Source organism: Vulpes lagopus, chromosome 3 (genome assembly GCF_018345385.1).
Source record: "Vulpes lagopus strain Blue_001 chromosome 3, ASM1834538v1, whole genome shotgun sequence".
NCBI lineage: Eukaryota > Metazoa > Chordata > Mammalia > Carnivora > Canidae > Vulpes > Vulpes lagopus.
The window spans coordinates 84,247,342-84,266,991 of NC_054826.1; the positions used below are offsets into that span (position 1 = coordinate 84,247,342).

The 19,650-nt window shown below is 38.5% G+C and overlaps 1 protein-coding gene across 4 annotated transcripts in view; it reads left to right on the forward strand.

Annotated features, from left to right (window-relative positions):
* Nucleotides 1-19,650, forward strand: part of TBCE (tubulin folding cofactor E) — a 78,115-nt gene that overhangs the window by 36,114 nt on the left and 22,351 nt on the right. For all 4 annotated transcript variants that reach the window (XM_041750414.1, XM_041750418.1, XM_041750417.1 and 1 more), the window contains exon 3: nt 7,191-7,275. In XM_041750414.1, the coding sequence (XP_041606348.1) occupies nt 7,191-7,275 (85 nt within the window). The remainder of the gene's footprint in view (nt 1-7,190; nt 7,276-19,650) is intronic.

A 19,650-nucleotide genomic window follows, 5' to 3' on the forward strand; every position in this document is an offset into this window, starting at 1 on the left:
CTACAGAGACCCCCAGGCGCCCCTGTGGTATTTATCTTTTATGACTGGCATAGCTCCCTGAGATATCTCACTGGCATATCTCAGGGTTCATCTATGCTGCAGCATGTGTCAGAACTTCCTTCCTTTTAAAGGCTGAATAATACTCTGTTGTATACATGTACTACATCAAAAAGAATAAAATACTTAGGAATTAACCAGGGAGGTGAAATGAAATGAAAACTATAAAATGTTGCTGAAAGAAATTAAGCACAAATTAAATGAAAGACATCCCGTGCTCCTTGATTGGAAGAGTTACTATTATTAAAGTGTCAGTACTACCCAAAGCAATCTACAGATTCTGTTTGATGCCTATAAAAATCCCAGTGACAGTTTCTGCTGACTCTTAATCAGAACATTTAGTTGTTTCTTGTTTCACTTTTTTGTTGATAATTTGGGTTTATATCTACCATCTTACTATTTGCTTTCTATTTGTCTTGCCTGTGCTCTTTTTTCTCTTTTTTGTTCCTATTCTCACCCCCCTTTTATTGGGTTATTTTTTAACACTATTTTTCCTCTCTATTAATCATACATTTTTTGTTATTAAGTAATTATCATGGAGGCCAAAACACGCATCTTTGACCTACAAAGTCTAATTAGTAATTTTACTTCTTCCTGGACTCATGCAAAGACTTTAGAATACTTGAATAGTAATTTTTGCTTACACACTTCCTAACTCCCGTTGGGCATTTTAATCTTTGTGCATATAAAGCACCAAGGACTGATATTAGTTTGTATAGTTTTTATTAATTTAGATTTATCCATGTATTTACCCTTTTCTGGCCTTTTATTCCCCTTTGTATCCTAGGATTTCATTGGGGATAATTTTCTTTTAAAAAAAAGGATTTTATTTATTTATTCATGAGAGACAGAGAGAGAGAGAGAGAGAAAGACAGACAGAGAGAGAGGCAGAGACACAGGCAGAGGGAGAAGCAGGCTCCATTCAGGGAACCCGACTTGGGACTCCATCCTGGGTCTCCAAGATCATGTCCTGGGCTGAAGGTGGCGCTAAACCGCTGAGCCACCCAGGCTGCCCTTATAATTTTCTTTTTACTTGAAGATCACTCCTATTAATTTTTCTTTACTGAAATTGTGTTTTTTAAAATTTTAAATTGTGGTTACATGCACATGAAATATAAAATTTGCCATTTCAACCATTTTTTATTAAAAATTCTTAGTTGTAAAAAAATTCTTAGTTATAAAATATATAACAAAAGTTACCATTTTAATCTTTTTTGAATAGACTTTATTTTTTACACCAGATTTAAGTTCACAGCAAAATTGAATAGCAGGTAGAGAGATTTCCTCCTGCCCCCACACATACATAGTGTCCCCCATTACCAATGTCCCTCACTGGGGTGCACATTTTTTGCAGTTGATTAACCTGTATCAATAAACCATTATTGCTTAAAGTCCATTGAACTCTTGGTGTTGTATATTCTGTTGGTTTGGAAAAATTTATATTGACCTGTATCATACAGAGTCGGTTCACCACCTTAAAAATTCTCTGTGCCCCACCTATTCATCTCTTCCTTCCCCCTAATGATTTTAACATGTTAAAATATTTAGTTATAAAATATACATAACAAAATAAAATAAAATAAAATAAAATATACATAACATAAAATTTATCATCTTAACCTTTTGGTTTTTTTAATCTTAACCATTTTTAAGTGTTTAGGAAAATAGTGACTACTCTAGGTACCACATATAAGTAGAATCATTCAGCATTTGTCCTTTCAGGGTGGCTTATTTCATTTAGCAAAATGTTTTCAAGGTTTATCCATGTAGCATGTGTGAGAACTTCATTCTTTTTATGGCTGAATATTCCATTGTGTGTATATTACATTTTATCTCTACATCTGTTGATGGATATTTGGGTTATTTCTGCTTTTTGGCTATTGTGGGTAATGACACAATGAACATTGGCGTACAAGCATGAGTCTTTTTTAATGCTTTTGGTTATATGCCTATAAGTAGAACTGATGAGTTGTATGGTAATTCTACATTTAGTCTTTTCAGGAACCACCAAAATGTTTTCCACAGTGGCAACATCATTTTATGTTCTCACCAGCAGTGTATGAGCATTCCAGTTTTTCCACATCCTTGCCAGCATTTGTGACTCTCCATTATTTTGATTATAGGTGTATTATTAAGTGTGAAGTGATATCTCATTGTGGTTTTGATTTGGATTTCTGTAATGCTTAATGATGAGCATCTTTTCATGTGTTTATTGGCTATTTGTGTATCTTTGGAGAAATGTCTATCCAAGTCCTTTGTCCATTTTTCAGTAGAGTTGTCTTTTTTTTTTTTTAAGTTTGTAAAATTCCAGTTAACTAACGTACAGTGTTGTATTAGTTTCAGGTGTGCAATATAGTGATTCAAATTTCCATACATCACTCTGTGCTCATCACGACAAGTACCCTCCTTAATCCCCATCACCTATTTCACCTATCCCCCACCCATCTCCCCTCTGGTGACCATCAATTCTCTATAATTAAGCGTCTGCTTCTTCATTTGTCTCTTTTTTTTTCCCCATTTGCTTATCTGTTTTGTTTCTTAAATTCCGCATGAGTGAAATCATATAGTATTTGTCTTTCTGTGACTTATTTTTCTTAGCATTATATTCTCTGGCCCAATCCATGTCATTGCAAATGGTAAGATTTCATTCTTTTTTATGGCTGAGTAATATTCCTTTGTATATATAGGCTACATCTTCTTTATCCATTCATCAATTGATGGACACTTGGCTGCCTCCATATTTTGGCTATTCAGAATAATGTTGCCATAAACATAATGATACATGTATCCCTTTGGATTAGTGTTTTCGTATTTTCGGGGTAAATGCCCAATAGTGTGATTGCTAGATCTTACAGTAGTTCTATTTTTAACATTTTGAGGAACCTCCATACTGTTTTCCCTAGTAGCTGCACCAGTTTGAATTCCCATCAACAGTGCAAGAGGGTTCCTTTTTCTCCACATCCTTACCAACACCTGTTGTTTCTTGTGTTGCTGATTTTAGCCATTCTGACAAGTGTGAGACATGCAGGTGGCCAACAGACACATGAAAAGATGTTCAGCATCACTTACCACTAGGGAAATGCAAATCAGAACTACAGTTGGGTTGTCTTTTTGTTGTTGAGTTTTAGTTGTTTTTAATATTCTAGATATTAAGCACTTATCACAGTAGTGATTTTTAAGTATTTTCTCCCATTCTATAGGTTGTCTTTTCACATTCTTGATAATGTCCTTTGCACATAAATGTTTAATTTTTATGAAGTCCAGTTTATTTTTTCTTTTGTTGCTTGTGCTTTTGGTATTATAATCCAAGAATCCATTGCCAAATCCATGGTCCTGAAGATTTATCTCTAGTTTTCTCTAAGTGTTTTATGATTTAGCTCCTATATTTAGGTTAATGATCTATGTTGGGTTGTGCGGTAGGGGTCCTATGATATGAGGTATCCAATTTTTTTTGCATGAGCATATCTAGTTGTCCTAGCACCATTTTTTGAAGACTCTGTCCTTTCCCCATTGGGCGTTTTTGTAAAAAATCAATTGACCGCTTTTGGGTTCACTTTTGGTCTCTAAATTCTATTCCATTTGTCTAGATGTTATCTATCCTTTTGCCTGTTTTGATTACAGTAGGTTTATAATAAGTTTGAAACTGGACACTGTGAGTCCTTTGATTTTGTATATCAAAATTGTTTTGGCTATTCAAGGTCACTTGTTCACTTTCACTTTTTTTAAAGATTTTATTCATTTATTCATGACAGACAGAGAGAGAGAGAGAGAGAGGCAGAGACACAGGCAGAGGGAGAAGCAGGCTCCATGCCGGAAGCCCGATGTGGGACCTGATCCCGGGACTCCAGGATCACACCCTGGGCCAAAGGCAGGCGCCAAACCACTGAGCCACCCAGGGATCCCCTCACTTTCACTTTTTGAGGGATGTTTTCACCAATTACAGTGTTCCAGAACCCCAGTTATTTTCTTTCAGTATTTTGAAGATATCCTTCATCTTCTGGCTTTTACTGTTTTAATGGAGAAGTCAGCTGTTGGTCTGGTTGTTCTTCTTTGAAGGTAATCTGTTTCCTCTTCCCCAACCTCAGCTGAATTAGGATCTTTCTTGTTGTCTTTGGTAGATGTCGGTTTTACCCTAATGTGTTTGGATGTAGTTTTCTTTGCATTTTTAGTTTGGTGTTTTTTGAGGTTTTTGAAACTGTGGTTTGATGACATTCTTTAGTTTTATAATATTATCAGACACTATTTCTTCAAAGGTTGCTTCTTCCACAATCTCTCCTCTCTTTTTGGGCCTCCAGTTATATATAAAGTAGAGCTTTATGGGGTACCCTCTGTGTCTCTTCACTCTGTTCTGTGTATTTCACCCCTTTGTCACTGTACATCATTTTCAATTTTTTTCTGACCTATTTTTAAATAAGGCACAATATAATATATTTTAAAACTCTTATCATTGGAATATAATTTGAGTTGTGTTTTTTGAGTTCCAGAATTTTTATTTAGGGTTCAAAAATACAGTTTTAAGATTTCTTGCTGAGGGCAGCCCTGGTGGCTCAGCGGTTCAGTGCTACCTTCAGCTCAGGGTGTGATCCTGGAGACCCAGGATCAAGTCCCATGTCGGGCTCCCTGCGTGGAGCCTGCTTCTCCCTTTGCCTCTCTCTCTCCTCTCTGTGCTTCTCATGAATAAATAAATAAAATCTTTTAAAAAATAATAAAATAAAATAAAATTTCTTGCTGAAATTACAAGCTCATCTTTTATTTTCCTGAAAATATTAAACTAGTTAAAACTCCATTATGCAGATGCCTGATGAGTGTGTTGGCTGTTGTTTTCCTTGGTTCTCAGTCACAGAGTCTTTGTCTTTTTCCATATTTGGATATTTTTGTTAGAGTGCCAGATGTGATGATTAAAAATTATAATTTGAGCTTTGCAATGGTGTTATTTTTCTCCAGAGCAGACTGAAATTTATTCTGGCAGATAGCTAGGGTGAGTTGCAATCCCAGATCACTTTAAACTTATCTGAGAATGAGATTACTTGAAGGTGGCCTTGAATCCCTACAAGGGCTAGTTTATTTAGTGCTCGTTCCTCCTTACTCTCAGAATGAAGACATTTTGAGCCCCATACAAATCGTAGAGAGTTTCTCAGCAATTTTCACCTTCTCTGGGGGGCTGTGATTTTCTGTATTGATTTCTTATCCCCTGAAATCTGTCCAAAGCTCTCTTCAGCTTTTTAGCTTCTTATATCAAAATTATCAGATGCCTCAAGGGGAAAAGATTGCTCTAAATGCTTATTAGCTCAACTCTTTGGGTTTCCCTCTTTTCCCACATGTTGGTCATGTAATTCTTCACTACCTTGGTAGCTCTCTAGGATGTACACATATTTTAAAAATTGTAGTAAATAGACATAACTAAATTGACCATTTTAACCATTTTTAAGTATATAGTTCAATGGTATTAAGCACATTAACATTGTCATGCAGCCCTAACCACCGTGTATCTGGAGCCCTTTACTTTATGTAACTAGAACTCTGTACCCATTAAATAATGATTCCCCATTCTCTTCTCCCCTTAGCCCCCGACAACCTCCATTTTACTTTTGGTCTCTAAATTTGACTGCTCTAAGTGTCTCATATATGTAGAATCCTATATTGTCTTTTTGTGTCTGGCCCATGTCATTTTAGCATAGTATCTTCAAAGCTCAACCATGCTGTAGCATATCTGAGAATTTCATTCGTTTTCAAGGCTGAATAATATTCTGTTGTATGGATATAACACATTTTGTGTGTCCATTCATCATTAATGGACACTTGGGTTCCTTCCACCTTTTGGCTATTGTGTATAATGCTGCTGTGAATATAGATATATACATGTCTACATGTCTGAGTCCCTGCTTTCAGTCCTTTTAGGCATATGCCCAGAAGTGGAATTGCTAGATCATACAGTAATTCTTTGTTTAGCTTTTTGAGGAAGTATTCTATTGTTTCCCATAGTGGCTGCAGCATTTTACATTGCCATCAGCAATGCACAAGGGTTCTTATTTTTTCCCTCACCCTCACCAGCACTTGTTTTTTTGTTTTTAACTTTTGCCATCATAATTGATGTCAAATGATTTTCAAAAGTAGTTTATCTAACTATGCTGGTTTTCACCAGGAGTGCTGATCCAGAAGTGAAACTTTCCACCTTTCTTTTGCACCTAGCACGGTGCTGTATACATAGTGGAAGGAAGGAGGGAAGGTAAAAGGAAATGCTCTGGAAGCACCTGGGTGGTACAGTCGGTTAAGCCTGTGCTTTTGGCTCAGATCATGATCCTAGGGTCCTGGGATGGAGCCCTGTGTCAGGCTTCCTGCTCAGTGGGGAGCCTGCTTCTCCCTCAGCTCCTCCCCTGCTGTGTTCTCTCTCACTCAGTTTCTCCCCCCCATCTCACTCCCTCCCTCCCTCCTTCCCTCCCTCCCTCCCTCCTTCCTTCTCCCGTCAAATAAATAAATAAATAAAATATTAAAAGAAAAAGAAAGAAAACGCTCTGGAGACTGTGAGGTGGCATACCAAATATGAGGTATGAGTCATAGACAGTGAAGTGTGATGGATAAGCCTTAGCTTCTGGAGTTAGAATGACCTGGGTTTGAAGTTGTGTGACTTTCAGCAGGTTATTTTACCTATGTTGAATAAGGATGCTATTTACATATAGATTTTTATTTTATGCAAAGCAGTTTAGTAGACTAGGAATCTAAAAACTTGTATTTGGGAATTGGTAAAAAGAAGGTAACAATATCTGCTTTGCAAAACTGAAATGTCTCTTGTGAGGATAACATGAGTTAATGTGAAGAAAAGTTTCTGGCATTTAGTAAGTGCTCAGTAAATTTTAGCTATTGTTTCCTACAGTTGTAGTTTTCATTGGCTTTTGAACCAAATGTGTTATCATATTTGCTCATTGCAGTCTTGAGTCCAATGTTAACTTGCCCCTTTTCAAAAGATCTTTTTCTCCCCCAGTGGTGTCTGTGTGATAGAGTTTCCATTGCCTACTGTATTTGCTTGCAGAAAAAAGGAACATTAATTATTTCTGTCATCACTTAATCCTCATTTGGTTTTTCTTTTTTCTGTCTCCCCCCACCCCACCCCCATTTGGTTTTTCTTATTCTGCTAGGACTCTGGTTAGGAGTAGAATGGGATAATCCTGAGAGAGGAAAGCATGATGGAAGCCACGACGGGACTGTGTATTTTAAATGCAGGTAAGTTCTCATGAATTTGCATGGTTATTGGGATAATTTTTAATAGTCGAACAAAGGGGGATGGGGATGAAGAAATGTTTGGCTTTGGGCATAGTTATAACGTGGAATTTGATGTATTACAAAAAAAAAAAACAATTCTATTTGCAGAGTTTTTTTCCTTGGTTTTAAAATTCTGGCTCTTCACAAGTAAAGTTTATTGCTTTTCCCTTCTTTGCATTTTGTTTTTTGACAGATTTTTTTAAATTGGGTAAATGGAAACCTTTCTGATTGATTCATTAACAATATGCAATCCACTAAGTGAATAATAAAAAAGAGAAATAGCCTACCCAATAAGAAGCAGATTAAACAAAATACAGAACATTCAAATAGTGGAATGCTAGGTCACCATTAAAAAAAACTCTTAGGGGATCCCTGGGTGGCGCAGCGGTTTGGCGCCTGCCTTTGGCCCAGGGCGCGATCCTGGAGACCCAGGATCGAATCCCACATCAGGCTCCCGGTGCATGGAGCCTGCTTCTCCCTCCGCCTGTGTCTCTGCCTCTCTCTATCTCTCTGTGACTATCATAAATAAATAAAAATTTAAAAAAAAAAAAAAAAAAAACTCTTAGCATGGAAAGAGTTATACTTTATATTGCATATCTACTAATATTTTTAACTGCTTGATTTCAGAGAAACCACCTGAAGCTTTGAGAAGGGTGGTTGGGTACTTTCAGACAGAATCTGCCTTTTAAATTTTTGTTGTTTGTTTTCTTATAGGTTTCAGTTTCTCAAAAAGATCTTTTAACATCAAAGTTATTTTTCCTTAAGTGTGGTACAGTGAATGCAGTCCTGGCCTGGAAGTCAAGAGGCTTCTAACACAGCTCTTAACAATCCTTATGACCCTGAATGAGACTAAATTTACTAACCTCTAAAATGAGGGATCAAATTAGATAATAGCAGAATATTATAGCAGGTCCCAGCCTACCATTCTGTAATTTTAGAGAATCAGGATAGAAGAAGAATTAACATGTTGGTAGAGGCCAGTTGTGATGGTAGAAGGCAGACGTTGAATGAGGCCACCTCAAAAGTGTCAAGAGTTCATGGAAGATGTATTTAGGGAGGTGTGGAAATAGAAACTTCTTATCGGGACCTGTTGATCCCTCACTCACCTGAACCATGTATGACCTCATAAACCTTCCAGTGAAGAAAGTTTTCCTAAAAAGCCTACCCAACACAATTCCTTTTTCTAGAAGCTTGTCTGCATCATCTCTGATTGCATCAACCTTAATGAGCTCTAGATAGATTTCCCCTGAAGTGCTTGCTGATGAGAGACCTTAGTTCAGGGATCAGGGATTCAGTTGTTTGGATTCTTACCTGTGCAACGAAATAAGGAAATGCTATTCCATCTTCCAGTGTAGTCATGCATGAACATTTACAGACTGAAATGTGTATTCTCTTGTTATAAACTACTTTTTCTTCATTTCTTCGAATTGAGTCTTTTGCTGATTTTAAGCCCTATATGGGCAGGTAATGTTAAGTATGAATTCCATTTAAGGATATTTATGGGGCAGTACAGAAGGGAGCATTTTGGGCTTGATGTGGTGGAAAACTACTGTAAAAAATGACCTTTATAGTTGTTAGTGCTTATATTGGTATTATTAGAACATGGCTAATAGAGATTATATCAGTATCTTGGAATCTCGACATCAGACAAACCAGATTACATTACCTGTATTTGTTATTAAGTTAATTCAGATCTCTTCTTCATATGTCATACACACTTCTTCCCTGTCAAGAAATTCACTGGAACCTTTTTTTCAAATTTTACTTGAAAAGTCCTAATGAGATAATTTTACCACAGTAAATGTTTTATGTTTAAGTGTTATTTTCATGAAGCCAAAGCAATTTTAAGTTGCCAGATCATAAATTTTCTCATCATATACTTGTGAAAGAGGTAGATAGTGAAATGATGGTGTACCTGTTTAAGAAAAATGAGTCAAAAGTCATCGTATTAGAGCAGGACTAGGATCCTCTTTTCTTCAGAAGCTTGTATTAGTATCAGATGGTGTTACATATATAACAAGGTAGTTAAGTGCTTTGGCATATAAATCTTATAAAAGTTAGTCTGCTGTCCTTTCTATTTTAAGCAAGATGTCAGAATATATTAGGTGGATGTTTGGTGAGCTCACTTGAGTCTCTCCAGTATCCAGTTGGTAGGATGACTGATACTGTGCTGTTCAGGGTTAGGTCCTGTCTCTCCAGGACAGACCTTTATTTTTTTTTTTTTTTATTTTTTTTCAGGACAGACCTTTAGAAGAGACAATGTAGTTTACAGGGTCTGGCTTATGGCATGTGTTCTTCTCAGAGTATTTTACCTCAACCAGTCCAGCTCACCAGCTCACCTTGATCTCATCAGACTCCAGTTCAGAGTAGACTAACATTTGCAAGGGTCTACCAGAACAGTATGGGGTGTGCTTTAACCCAGGGGATAAACATTTGTACAGTTAGCTTACAGTGTTGCCCTATTTTATCACATTTGTTCCTTATTCTGACTCTTTGAGGTAGTTATGAGGGGTATTATTACTTTTCACTGATGACCAAATATGGTAATGGCTTATGAGTAGAGCATTTTAATTGAGCTGAAATTCTGGCTAGGGATTCCTCTTTGTTACAGGCCTCTAAAAATAAGGTAAGTTCCCCCCGCCCCCACTGCCCAAGTAGTTGATGTGACCCTAACAGAAGAGGACAACTGATCACCTCCTAAGGCCACCACTAAACATGGGTTTTGATCATTTCATGTCAGCCTTAAGTCTCAATCCCATCTCTTATATAACTTGGGGTAAGTATGGCAATCTCTTGAGCCATTACCTATAATTAATATTTGTGTCCCTGTCAATTAATAGTAGTTTATATGTTTATCCCGGAATTTATGACTCTGAACCACTCATCAGTGCTCTTCCAGATGCTTCTGTTTTCTATCCTTGGATTTTTGGGGAGTGGAGAGGTTTAGTTAAGGTGATTTACCTTGAAGTTCTTTGCAGCTTGTCCCTAGATAGCAGAGTGATTTCCAGTTTTTCTTTCTTTTAACCTAAACTGGAGAGTATACTCTAAATAGAAGTGTGTGGGTCAGTATTCCATTGCTCAGGTTTTATTTAAAATGTTCTCTTTCTGGGATGCCTGGGTGGCTTAGCAGTTGGGCGCCTGTCTTCAGGTCGTGACCCCGGGATCCAGGATCGAGTCCCACATCGGGCTCACTGCATGGAGCCTGCTTCTCCCTCTGCCTGTGTCTCTGCTTCTCTCTCTCACTCTGTGTCTTTCATGAATAAATAAATGAATCTTAAAAAAAAAATAAAATGTTCTCTTTCCAAGCAGTTATCTTATTTTTCTGGTGAGTAAGGAATCTTTTTTTTTTTTCTTTTTTAAGATTTTATTTTATTTATTTGAAATAGAGAGTGAGCGGATGTGTGCACACACATGAGCAGGTTAGAGGGTGGGGATTGGGGAGCAGGAGGAGAGTGAAAAGCAGACTCCCGCTGAACAGGGGCCTGACACAGGGCTCGATTCCAGGACCCTCAGGTCATGACCTGAACCTCAGGCAGATGTTTAACTGAGCCACGCAGGCATACTCCCCCCCCTTTTTTTAAGCAAATCTTAATATGTGACTCTTTGAGGTGCCTGGCTGGCTCAGTTGGTACGGGATGTGACTCTTGATCTTGGAGTTGTAAGTTTGAGTCCCATAGGTGTAGAGAGTACTTAAAAATAAATATCTTTAAATGGGTGCCTTGGTGGCCCAGTCAACTAAGCATCCAACTGTTGATCTCTGCTCAGGTCTTTTTTTTGTTTTTTTAGATTTTATTTATTTATTGATGGGAGACGCAGAGAGAGGCAGAGACATAGGCCGAGGGAGAAGCAGGCTTCTTGTGGGGAGCTTGATGAGGGACTCAATCCCAGGACCCTGGGATCACAACCTGAGCCAAAGACAGACATCAACCACTGAGCCACCCAGGTGCCCCTCTGCTCAGGTCTTGATCCTAGGGTTGTGAGTTCAAGCTGTGTTGGGCTCCATGCTGGGTATGGAGCCTACTTAAAATAAAGGAATACATATATACAAAAATTTTTTAAAATGACTTTTCTTCAGGCAATGGAATCTAATACTTGACATCAGAGGAAACTCACTCTAGACTGTGTGTATCATACTGGATAACTTACAAAATAGAATCTTGATTTGCTCATTTTGTGTGTGTCATAAGATTGTTATAAAGTATTTTGAAGTTCCTGAATGAGCATTAATGGGTTAATATAAATTTTTTTTCTGTTATGGTGTAAAGTGTTATAAGATTTTTTTTTTTAAAGTCACTAAATGTACTGTTAGTTTGCAGACAGGGCACATTTCTGCAAAAGATGAAAAAGAGAGGTATTTTATTCTTGAAAGACTCCCATAAATCAGGGCAAAATAAAAATTGCATCACTCAGGGTCAGTCTGCAAAAAAAAAAAAAAAAAAAAAAAAAGAGCTGTTTTTCCTTTGGGAAAATAGTTTACCAGGTCATTTCTCCCATAAGCAATGTACATCATCGAGTGATATTGAAGTTAGTTATGCAGGCTTGCCTAAAAGTCTCTAAACATGTCTGTGGCAACATAGGGTATGAAGATCAACAAGATTTACTGGTATCTCCCCAGAGGCCCACCCTTTCCCAGGATGTAGCATCTAAAGCCCCAACAAGAAAAATGCTTACTATGGGGAGTTTTGAGTCTGTTGAGGACCCTTTAGCTTTGAATAATACTGCTAGATTTAGGAAATAAAAATACAAAATGCCCAGTTAAATCTGAATTTTAGACCAACAGCCAATCATTTTTTAGTATAAGTATGGGACATGTATAGGGCATTATCAATTTTATCTGACAAATCTGTTGGGGAGATAATAGTGCAGATTGAATCTCTATGACAGAACTTCATGACAGTCTTCCATTCCTCCAAGGGCCATGGTCAGGTTGTTGATTTCATTAACCATATCTGTAATTGGTCGGCAGAAGGAGGACAGAACTGAAGCAAGCTGAATGCTTACAAGAGAAAAATGTTTGGACTCTCCTTCCACTCCATCCCTTCCCCCATTTTTGTCTTTCTGGACAGGGTTCAGAATTTCAGTGTTTGGATGCAACATCTCGATATTAATCTAGAATCTCAGTGGAATCTATAGAAATTACTAGTTTATTTTTGGAGATTTATTGTTATTAGTGGGCACTCATTCACTTGCATTTTTCATTATTTGCTGGGCTGTTTTGTTTTCTGAGAAACCCTTCAGGAATGTTCTGAATGAGGCTGATCTTTGATGTTATCCTTTGATCTGTAAAGGGCCCAGCATCTACTTTACAGCTACCTGATGCGTACCATTCTAACTCCTTTGATCTGCCTACAGTCAAACTAAAAGTAATAAAGGTCTTTTCTTGTATGGTTCATTACCACTGTTTAAAAAGTGTAAATTTCGAACAAAAAGTGAAAACCATGGCATTGGTTTTGCATTGTTTTCTCATTTCTTAGAACTGTGCTAGTTTTTAAACTTATGTGCTCATACTTTTTATTTTTTGTTAATGTGTGGTTGACAGAATGCTATGTTAGTTTCATGTGTACAACATTGTGATTTGACAATTCTATGCATTGTACAATGCTCACCACAATAAATGTAGTCCCCATCTGTCAGCATACAATGTTATGACAGTAGTGTTGACTATATTCCCTGTACTGTAGTTTTCACCCCCAAAACCCTTTTTTAAAAAAGGTTTATTTTTTTGGTGGGAACAAAGGGAGAAAAAACCCTAAAGCAGACTCCCTGCTGAATGAGGAGCCCAACATGGGGCTCAGTTCCAGGACCCCAAGGTCATAATCTGAGCCGAAATCAAGAATTACCACCTAACTGACTGAGCCACTTAGGTGCCACTGCACACCCATGGCCTATTTTTTTTAAAAGGTTTTATTTATTCATTCATGAGAGAGAGAGAGAGGTAGAGACACAGGCAGAGGGAGAAACAGGCTCCATGCAGGGAGCCCGACGTGGGACTCCATCCCAGGTCTCCAGGATCAGGCCCGGGCTGAAGGCCGGCGCTAAACCACTGAGCTATCCGGGGTGCCCCTCCATGGCCTATTTTTAACTGGAAGTTTGTATCTCTTAATCCCCTTCACCTGTTATGCTTATACCCACCTACCTCCCCACTCTGCTAACCACCAGTTCTCTGAATTTAGGAGTCTGTTTCTGTTTTTGTTTGCTTGTGTATTCATTTGTTTTTTAGATTCTTCATATAAGTGAAATCATCTGGTATTTTTCTCTGACATACTTCGTTTAGCATAATACCCTCTAGGATATTGTTTTCGTGAACATGTGTATTCCTGTTGTTGTGAATGGCAAGATTCCATTCTTTTTTTTTTTTTTTTTAAAGATTTTATTTATTTATTCATGAGAGACACACACAGAGAGAGAAGCAGAGACACAGGCAGAGGGAGAAGCAGGCTCCATACAAGGAGCCTGATGTGGGACTCGATCCCGGGACTCCAGGATTACGCCCTGGGCCGAAGGCAGGCGCTAAACCGCTGAGCCACCCAGGGATCCCCGATTTCATTCTGTTTTAATGACTGAGTAAATATTCTGTTTTATATTTGTATGTCTATACCATATCTTCATCCATTCATCTGTGGATGCACACTTAGGTTGCATCTGTATCTTAGATATTTTAAATAATGCTACAATAAGCATAGGGATGCATATATGTTTTTTAATTAGTGTGTTTGTTTTCTTTGGGTAAATACCCATCAGTGCAGTTGCTGGATTGTATGCTATTTCTATTTTTAATTTTTTAAGGACCCTCCATACTGTTTCCCATAGTAGCTGCACCAATTTACATTCCCGCCAACAGTGCATAACCATTCCCTTTTCCCTCACATCCTTGCCAACACTTATCTATTGTGTTTTGGATGGTAGCTCTTCTGACTGGTATCTCATTGTTTTTATTTTTTATTTTTTAAAGATTTTATTTATTTATTCATGAGAGACACAGAGAGGGGCAGAGACATAGACAGTGGGAGAAGCAGGCTCCTCGTAGGGAGCCTGATGTGGGACTCAATCCCTGGACTGGGATCACAACCTGAGCCAAAGGCAGGCACTAAACCACTGAGCCACCAGCTGCCCCTAAATTTATGTATTTAAGTAATCTCTACATTCGATGTGGGACTCAAACTCCTCTAACTGGGTCAGCGTCTCTCTTCCCATGGCCCTTCACCATAGTCTAGCATGAGGTTCTTTATATAGTGTCTGTTTTCCGAGAGGGTGGAAATGGAGACTATAAGGCCTCTTAAGGCCCAGGCTTCACTCTGTTGGTACAAGCAGGTCACTAGGTGAGTCTAGGTTCAAGAGGAGGGGAATTAGGTTTTACCTGTTGATGAGACAAGTGGCAAAATCACATTTCCAAAGGGCATGTGGGCTGGGAGTCATCTGTGGAAGTAGTTCAGCAGCTTTCATGATTGTTCACATCTCTTCCCCATGCAAAATTCACTCCTTCACCTCCAAACATCTTATCCCTTTTGGCACTGGCTCCAAGTCCAGGATGTTGCCATCTAAATTAGTTCTAGGTATCTGTTTTTTTAACTTTATTTATATATTCATGAGAATACACAGAGAGGAGAGAGAGAAGCAGAGACACAGGCAGAGGGAGAAGCAGGCTCCATGAAGGGAGCCTGATGTGGAACTCGATCCTGGGTCTCCAGGATCACACCCTGGGCTGAAGGCGGCGCTAAACCGCTGAGCCACCGGGGCTGCCCTAGTTCTAGGTATCAATGAGGCTTCTTGGATACATTTTCTGGTGCAGGAGGGGCTCAGGAGGGGTCCTTGATCTGAGATCTGTGAAGTAAAACGTTATTGGCCCTCCTTATAGCCAACATATAGGGATGAGAGGGACGGAATAACCGTAGTAGACATTCTGGTTCAAAAAAGAGAAGGGAGGCAGCCCAGGTGGCTCAGTAGTTTACTGCCGCCTTCAGCCCAAGGCGTGATCCTGGAGACCCAGGATCGAGTCCCACGTCGGGTTCCCTGCATGGAGCCTGCTTCTCCTCTGCCTCTCTCTCTCTTTATGTCTCTCATGAATAAATAAATAAAATCTTTAAAAAAATAAAAATTTAAAAATTAAAAAAAAAAATAAAACGAAGGAGAAGTGCACATGGCAGTCATGATTCTGTAGGGTTCTGAAATCTGGTCTGGTGCACGTTGTCAGTTCCTGCCTCTGAAGCATGAACTGCCCTTGTTGAGGGCCCGTTTCTGCCTCCATGGAAGCACAGCTTGCCAGTAAACCCAAGAGTCCTAGACAATCCTATTCTGTAATACGAAAGCACCTTGTATCATTCCTGACACCTACTAGGCTCTCAAAAATGTCAAGTTGTGCAATATTACTTTCTGAGTAGATGCTGCTCTTATGGAACATTCAAAGCATTGGTGTTTAAACTTTTATACACAAGTAAAATATATTAAAGATGAAAAGTTCACTAATGATACCATATTTCTTAAAGTTTTTGCTTTTTTTGTAATAACCTTTAATCTTTTATAATAACTTTCTGTTTTGCCTCTCCCAATTTCTTTTTTTTTTTTTAAGATTTTATTTATTTATTCATGAGAGACACACACAGAGAGAGAGGCAGAGACACAGGCAGAGGGAGAAGCAGGCTCCATGCAGGGAGCCTGACGTGGGACTTGATCCCAGGACTCCAGGATCATGCCCTGGGCTGAAGGCGGCGCTAAACCACTGAGCCACCCAGGCTGCCCCCCATCCCGATTTCTTGATTTGTGATTTGAAGCAGTTAAAATTTGGCTGTCTCTACATACAAATGGCCAAACAGACACATGAAAAAAAGTGCTCAACATCACTCAGCATCAGGGAAATAGAAATTAAAACCACAATGAGATACCAATTCATACCAGTCAGAATGGCTAAAATTAACAAGTCAGGAAACAACAGGTGTTGGTGAGGATAAGGAGAAAGGGGAACCCTCTTACATTGTTGGTGGGAACACAAGCTGGTACAGCCGTTCTGGAAAGCAGGAGGTTCCTCAAAAAGTTGAAAATAGAGCTACCCTACCACCCAGCAATTGCACTAGATATTTACCCCAAAGATACAAATGTAGTGATCCAAAGGGGCCCCTGCACCTCAGTTGTTTATAGCAGCAGTGTCCACAATAGCCAAACTATGGAAAGAGCCCAGATGTTCATCGACAGGTAAATGGATAAAGAAGAAGAAAAAAAATTAAAAAAATAAAAAAACAAACAAACAAACAAACAAAAAAAAATGGATAAAGAAGGTGTGGTTTATATATGCAATGAAATACTACTCAGCCATCCAAAAAAAAAAAAAAAAGAAAGAAATCTTGTGATTTGCAACAATGTGGATAGAACTAGAGGGTATTATGCTAAGCGAAATAAGTCAATCAAAGAAAGACAGTTATATGACCTCACTCATGTGCAATGTAAGAAACAAAACAGGATCATAGGGGAAGAGAGGAAAAAAAAACAAGACTAAATCAGAGAGGGAGACAAACCATAAGAGTCTCTTACTGTAGGAAACAAACTGAGGGTCAGTGTAGGGGCAGGGGATGGGAGGATTGGGTAACTGGGTGATGAGCATTAAGGAGGACACATAATGTAATGAGGACTGGATATTATATAAGATTGATGAATCACTGAATTCTACTTCCAAAACTAATAATACACTATATGTTAATTTAAAAGGGGGAAAAAAAGATTTGGATGTCTTTTCTATGTAGATTTGTTCTACATGAATCCAGATGGCAAATTCCATGGTAGAGTGCTAAGATCTTGTCTTTTTTTAAAATACTGAATATGGTTATTAGGTATTGAATATGATTCGATTGAACACATAATATGTATTATATTGAATATATGCTTATTTAAAAAGTTGACTTTTTAAAAAAGTTTTTAAATTCCAGTTAACATACAATATTAGTTTCAGGTGTATAATATAGTGCTTCAGCACTTTCATACAGCATCCAGTGCTCATCACAAGTGCCCTCCTTAATCCCCATCACCTGTTTCACCCATCCCCCCACAGCAATCACACAACAAAAAGAAATAAAAGGCATCCAGATTGTCAAGGAAGAAGTAAAACATTGACTATTTGCAGATGACATGATACTCGATATAAAAAAACTCAAAAGAATCCACCATAAAATTGCTAGAACTGATGCACTAATTTAGAAATGCCACAGGATACAAAATCGACGTACGGAAATCTGTTGCAATTCCAAGGCACCTGGGTGGCTCAGTTGATTGAGCATCTAACTCTGGGTTTCAGTTTAGGTTCTGATTGCATGGATCATGGGATTGAGCCCTGTATTGGGCTCTGTGCTCAGTGGGGAGTCTGATGGGGATTCTCTCCCTTCGCCATTTGTGCACATGAATCTCTCTCTCTCTCTCTCTCTCTCTCTCTTGCTCTCAAAATCTTAAAAAAAAAAAATCTGTTACGTTCTATACACTAATAATGAAGCAGCAGAAGGAGAAATTAAGGAATCGATCCTATTTACTATTGCACCCAAACCAAAATAATCTGGGAATAAACCTGGCCAGAGATGAAAGACCTGTACACTGAAAACTATGAAACACTGATGAAAAAAACTGAAGATGACCAAAAGAAATGCAAGGCATTCTATGCTAATGGATTGAAAGAACAAATATTTTTAAAATGTGTCTACTCCCCAAAGCCATCTACACATTTAATGCAATCCCTATCAAAATGCCAACTACATTTTTTACAGAGCTAGAACAAATAATCCTAAAATTTGTATAGGACCACAAAAGACCTCGAGTAGCCAAAGCAACCTTGAAAAAGACAAGCTGGGGATCCCTGGGTGGTTTAGCGTCTGCCTTCAGCCCAGGGCCTGGTCCTGGAGACCTGGGATCGAGTCCCACATTGGGTTTCTGGCATAGAGCCTGCTTCTCCCTCTGCCTGTGTCTCTGCCTCTCTCTCTCTCTCTCTCTCTCTCTCTCTGTGTCTCTCATGAATATATAAATAAAATGTTTAAAAAAAAAAAAAGAAAAGAAAAGCTAAGCTGGTGATATCATAGTTCCAAACCAAGTTATATTATACAGCTGTAGTGATCAAAACAGTATAATATTGGCACAAAAATAGATACATAGATCAATGAAGCAAAATAGAGAACCCAGAAATGAACCCACAACTATATGGTCAATCTTCAACAAAGCAGAAAGAATATCCAATGGAAAAAAAAGTATTTTCCACAAATAGTTTTGGGAAAACGGGAGAGCAACATGCAAAAGAATGAAACTGGACCACTTTCGTATAGCATACACAAAAATAAACTCAAAATGGATGAAAGACCTAAATGTGAGATAGGAAACCATACAAATCCTAGAAGAGAACACAGGCAGCATCCCCTTTGATCTTGGCCATACCAACTTCTTTTTTTTTTTTTTTTTTTTTTTTTTCCATACCAACTTCTTAATAGAGATGTCTCCTGAGGCAAGGGAAACAAACTACTGGGACTTCATCAAAATAAAAAGCTTCTGCACAATGAAGGAAACAATCACAACTAAAAGGCAGCTTACTGAATGGGAGAAGATATTTGAAAATGATGTATCTGATAAAGGGGTAGTATCCAAAATATAGAATGTATAAAACACAACAGCTGGGCAGCCCGGGTGGCTCAGCAGTTTAGCGCTGCCTTTGGCCCAGGGCATGATCCTGGAGACCCAGGATTGAGTCCCACATCAGGCTTCCTGCGTGGAGCCTGCTTCTCCCTCTGCTTGTGTCTCTGCCTCTTTCTCTCTCTCTCTCTCTCTGTCTCTCACTAATCAATCAATCAATCAATCGTTAAAAAAAAACCCTCAACAGCTAGAAATCAAATAATCCAATTAAATAATGAACAGAAGATGGGGTGCCTTGGGCGGCTCAATTGGTTAAGCATTCAACTCTTAATTTTGGTTCAGGTCACGATCTCAGGGCTGTGGGATTGAGCTCAGTGTGGAGTCTCCTTCCCTCTCCCTCTGCCTCTCTCTCCCTGCTCTTTCCTTCTGTCTCAAATAAATCTTTTTAAAAATGGGCAGAAGAATAAACAGTTTTCCAAAGAAGACATCCAGATCGCCAACAGACACATGGAAAGATACTCAACATCACTCATCATGGGGAAAATGCAAATCAAAACTACAATGAGATATCTCCTCACACCTGTCAGAATGACTAAACTCATAAACAGAAGAAACAACAGGTGTTGGTGAGGATGTGGAGAAAAAGGAACCCTTATACACTGTTGGTGGGAATGCAAACTGGTGCAGCCGCTGTGGAAAACAGGGTGGAGTCTCCTCAAACAGTTAAGATCTTGCTCTGTATTTCAC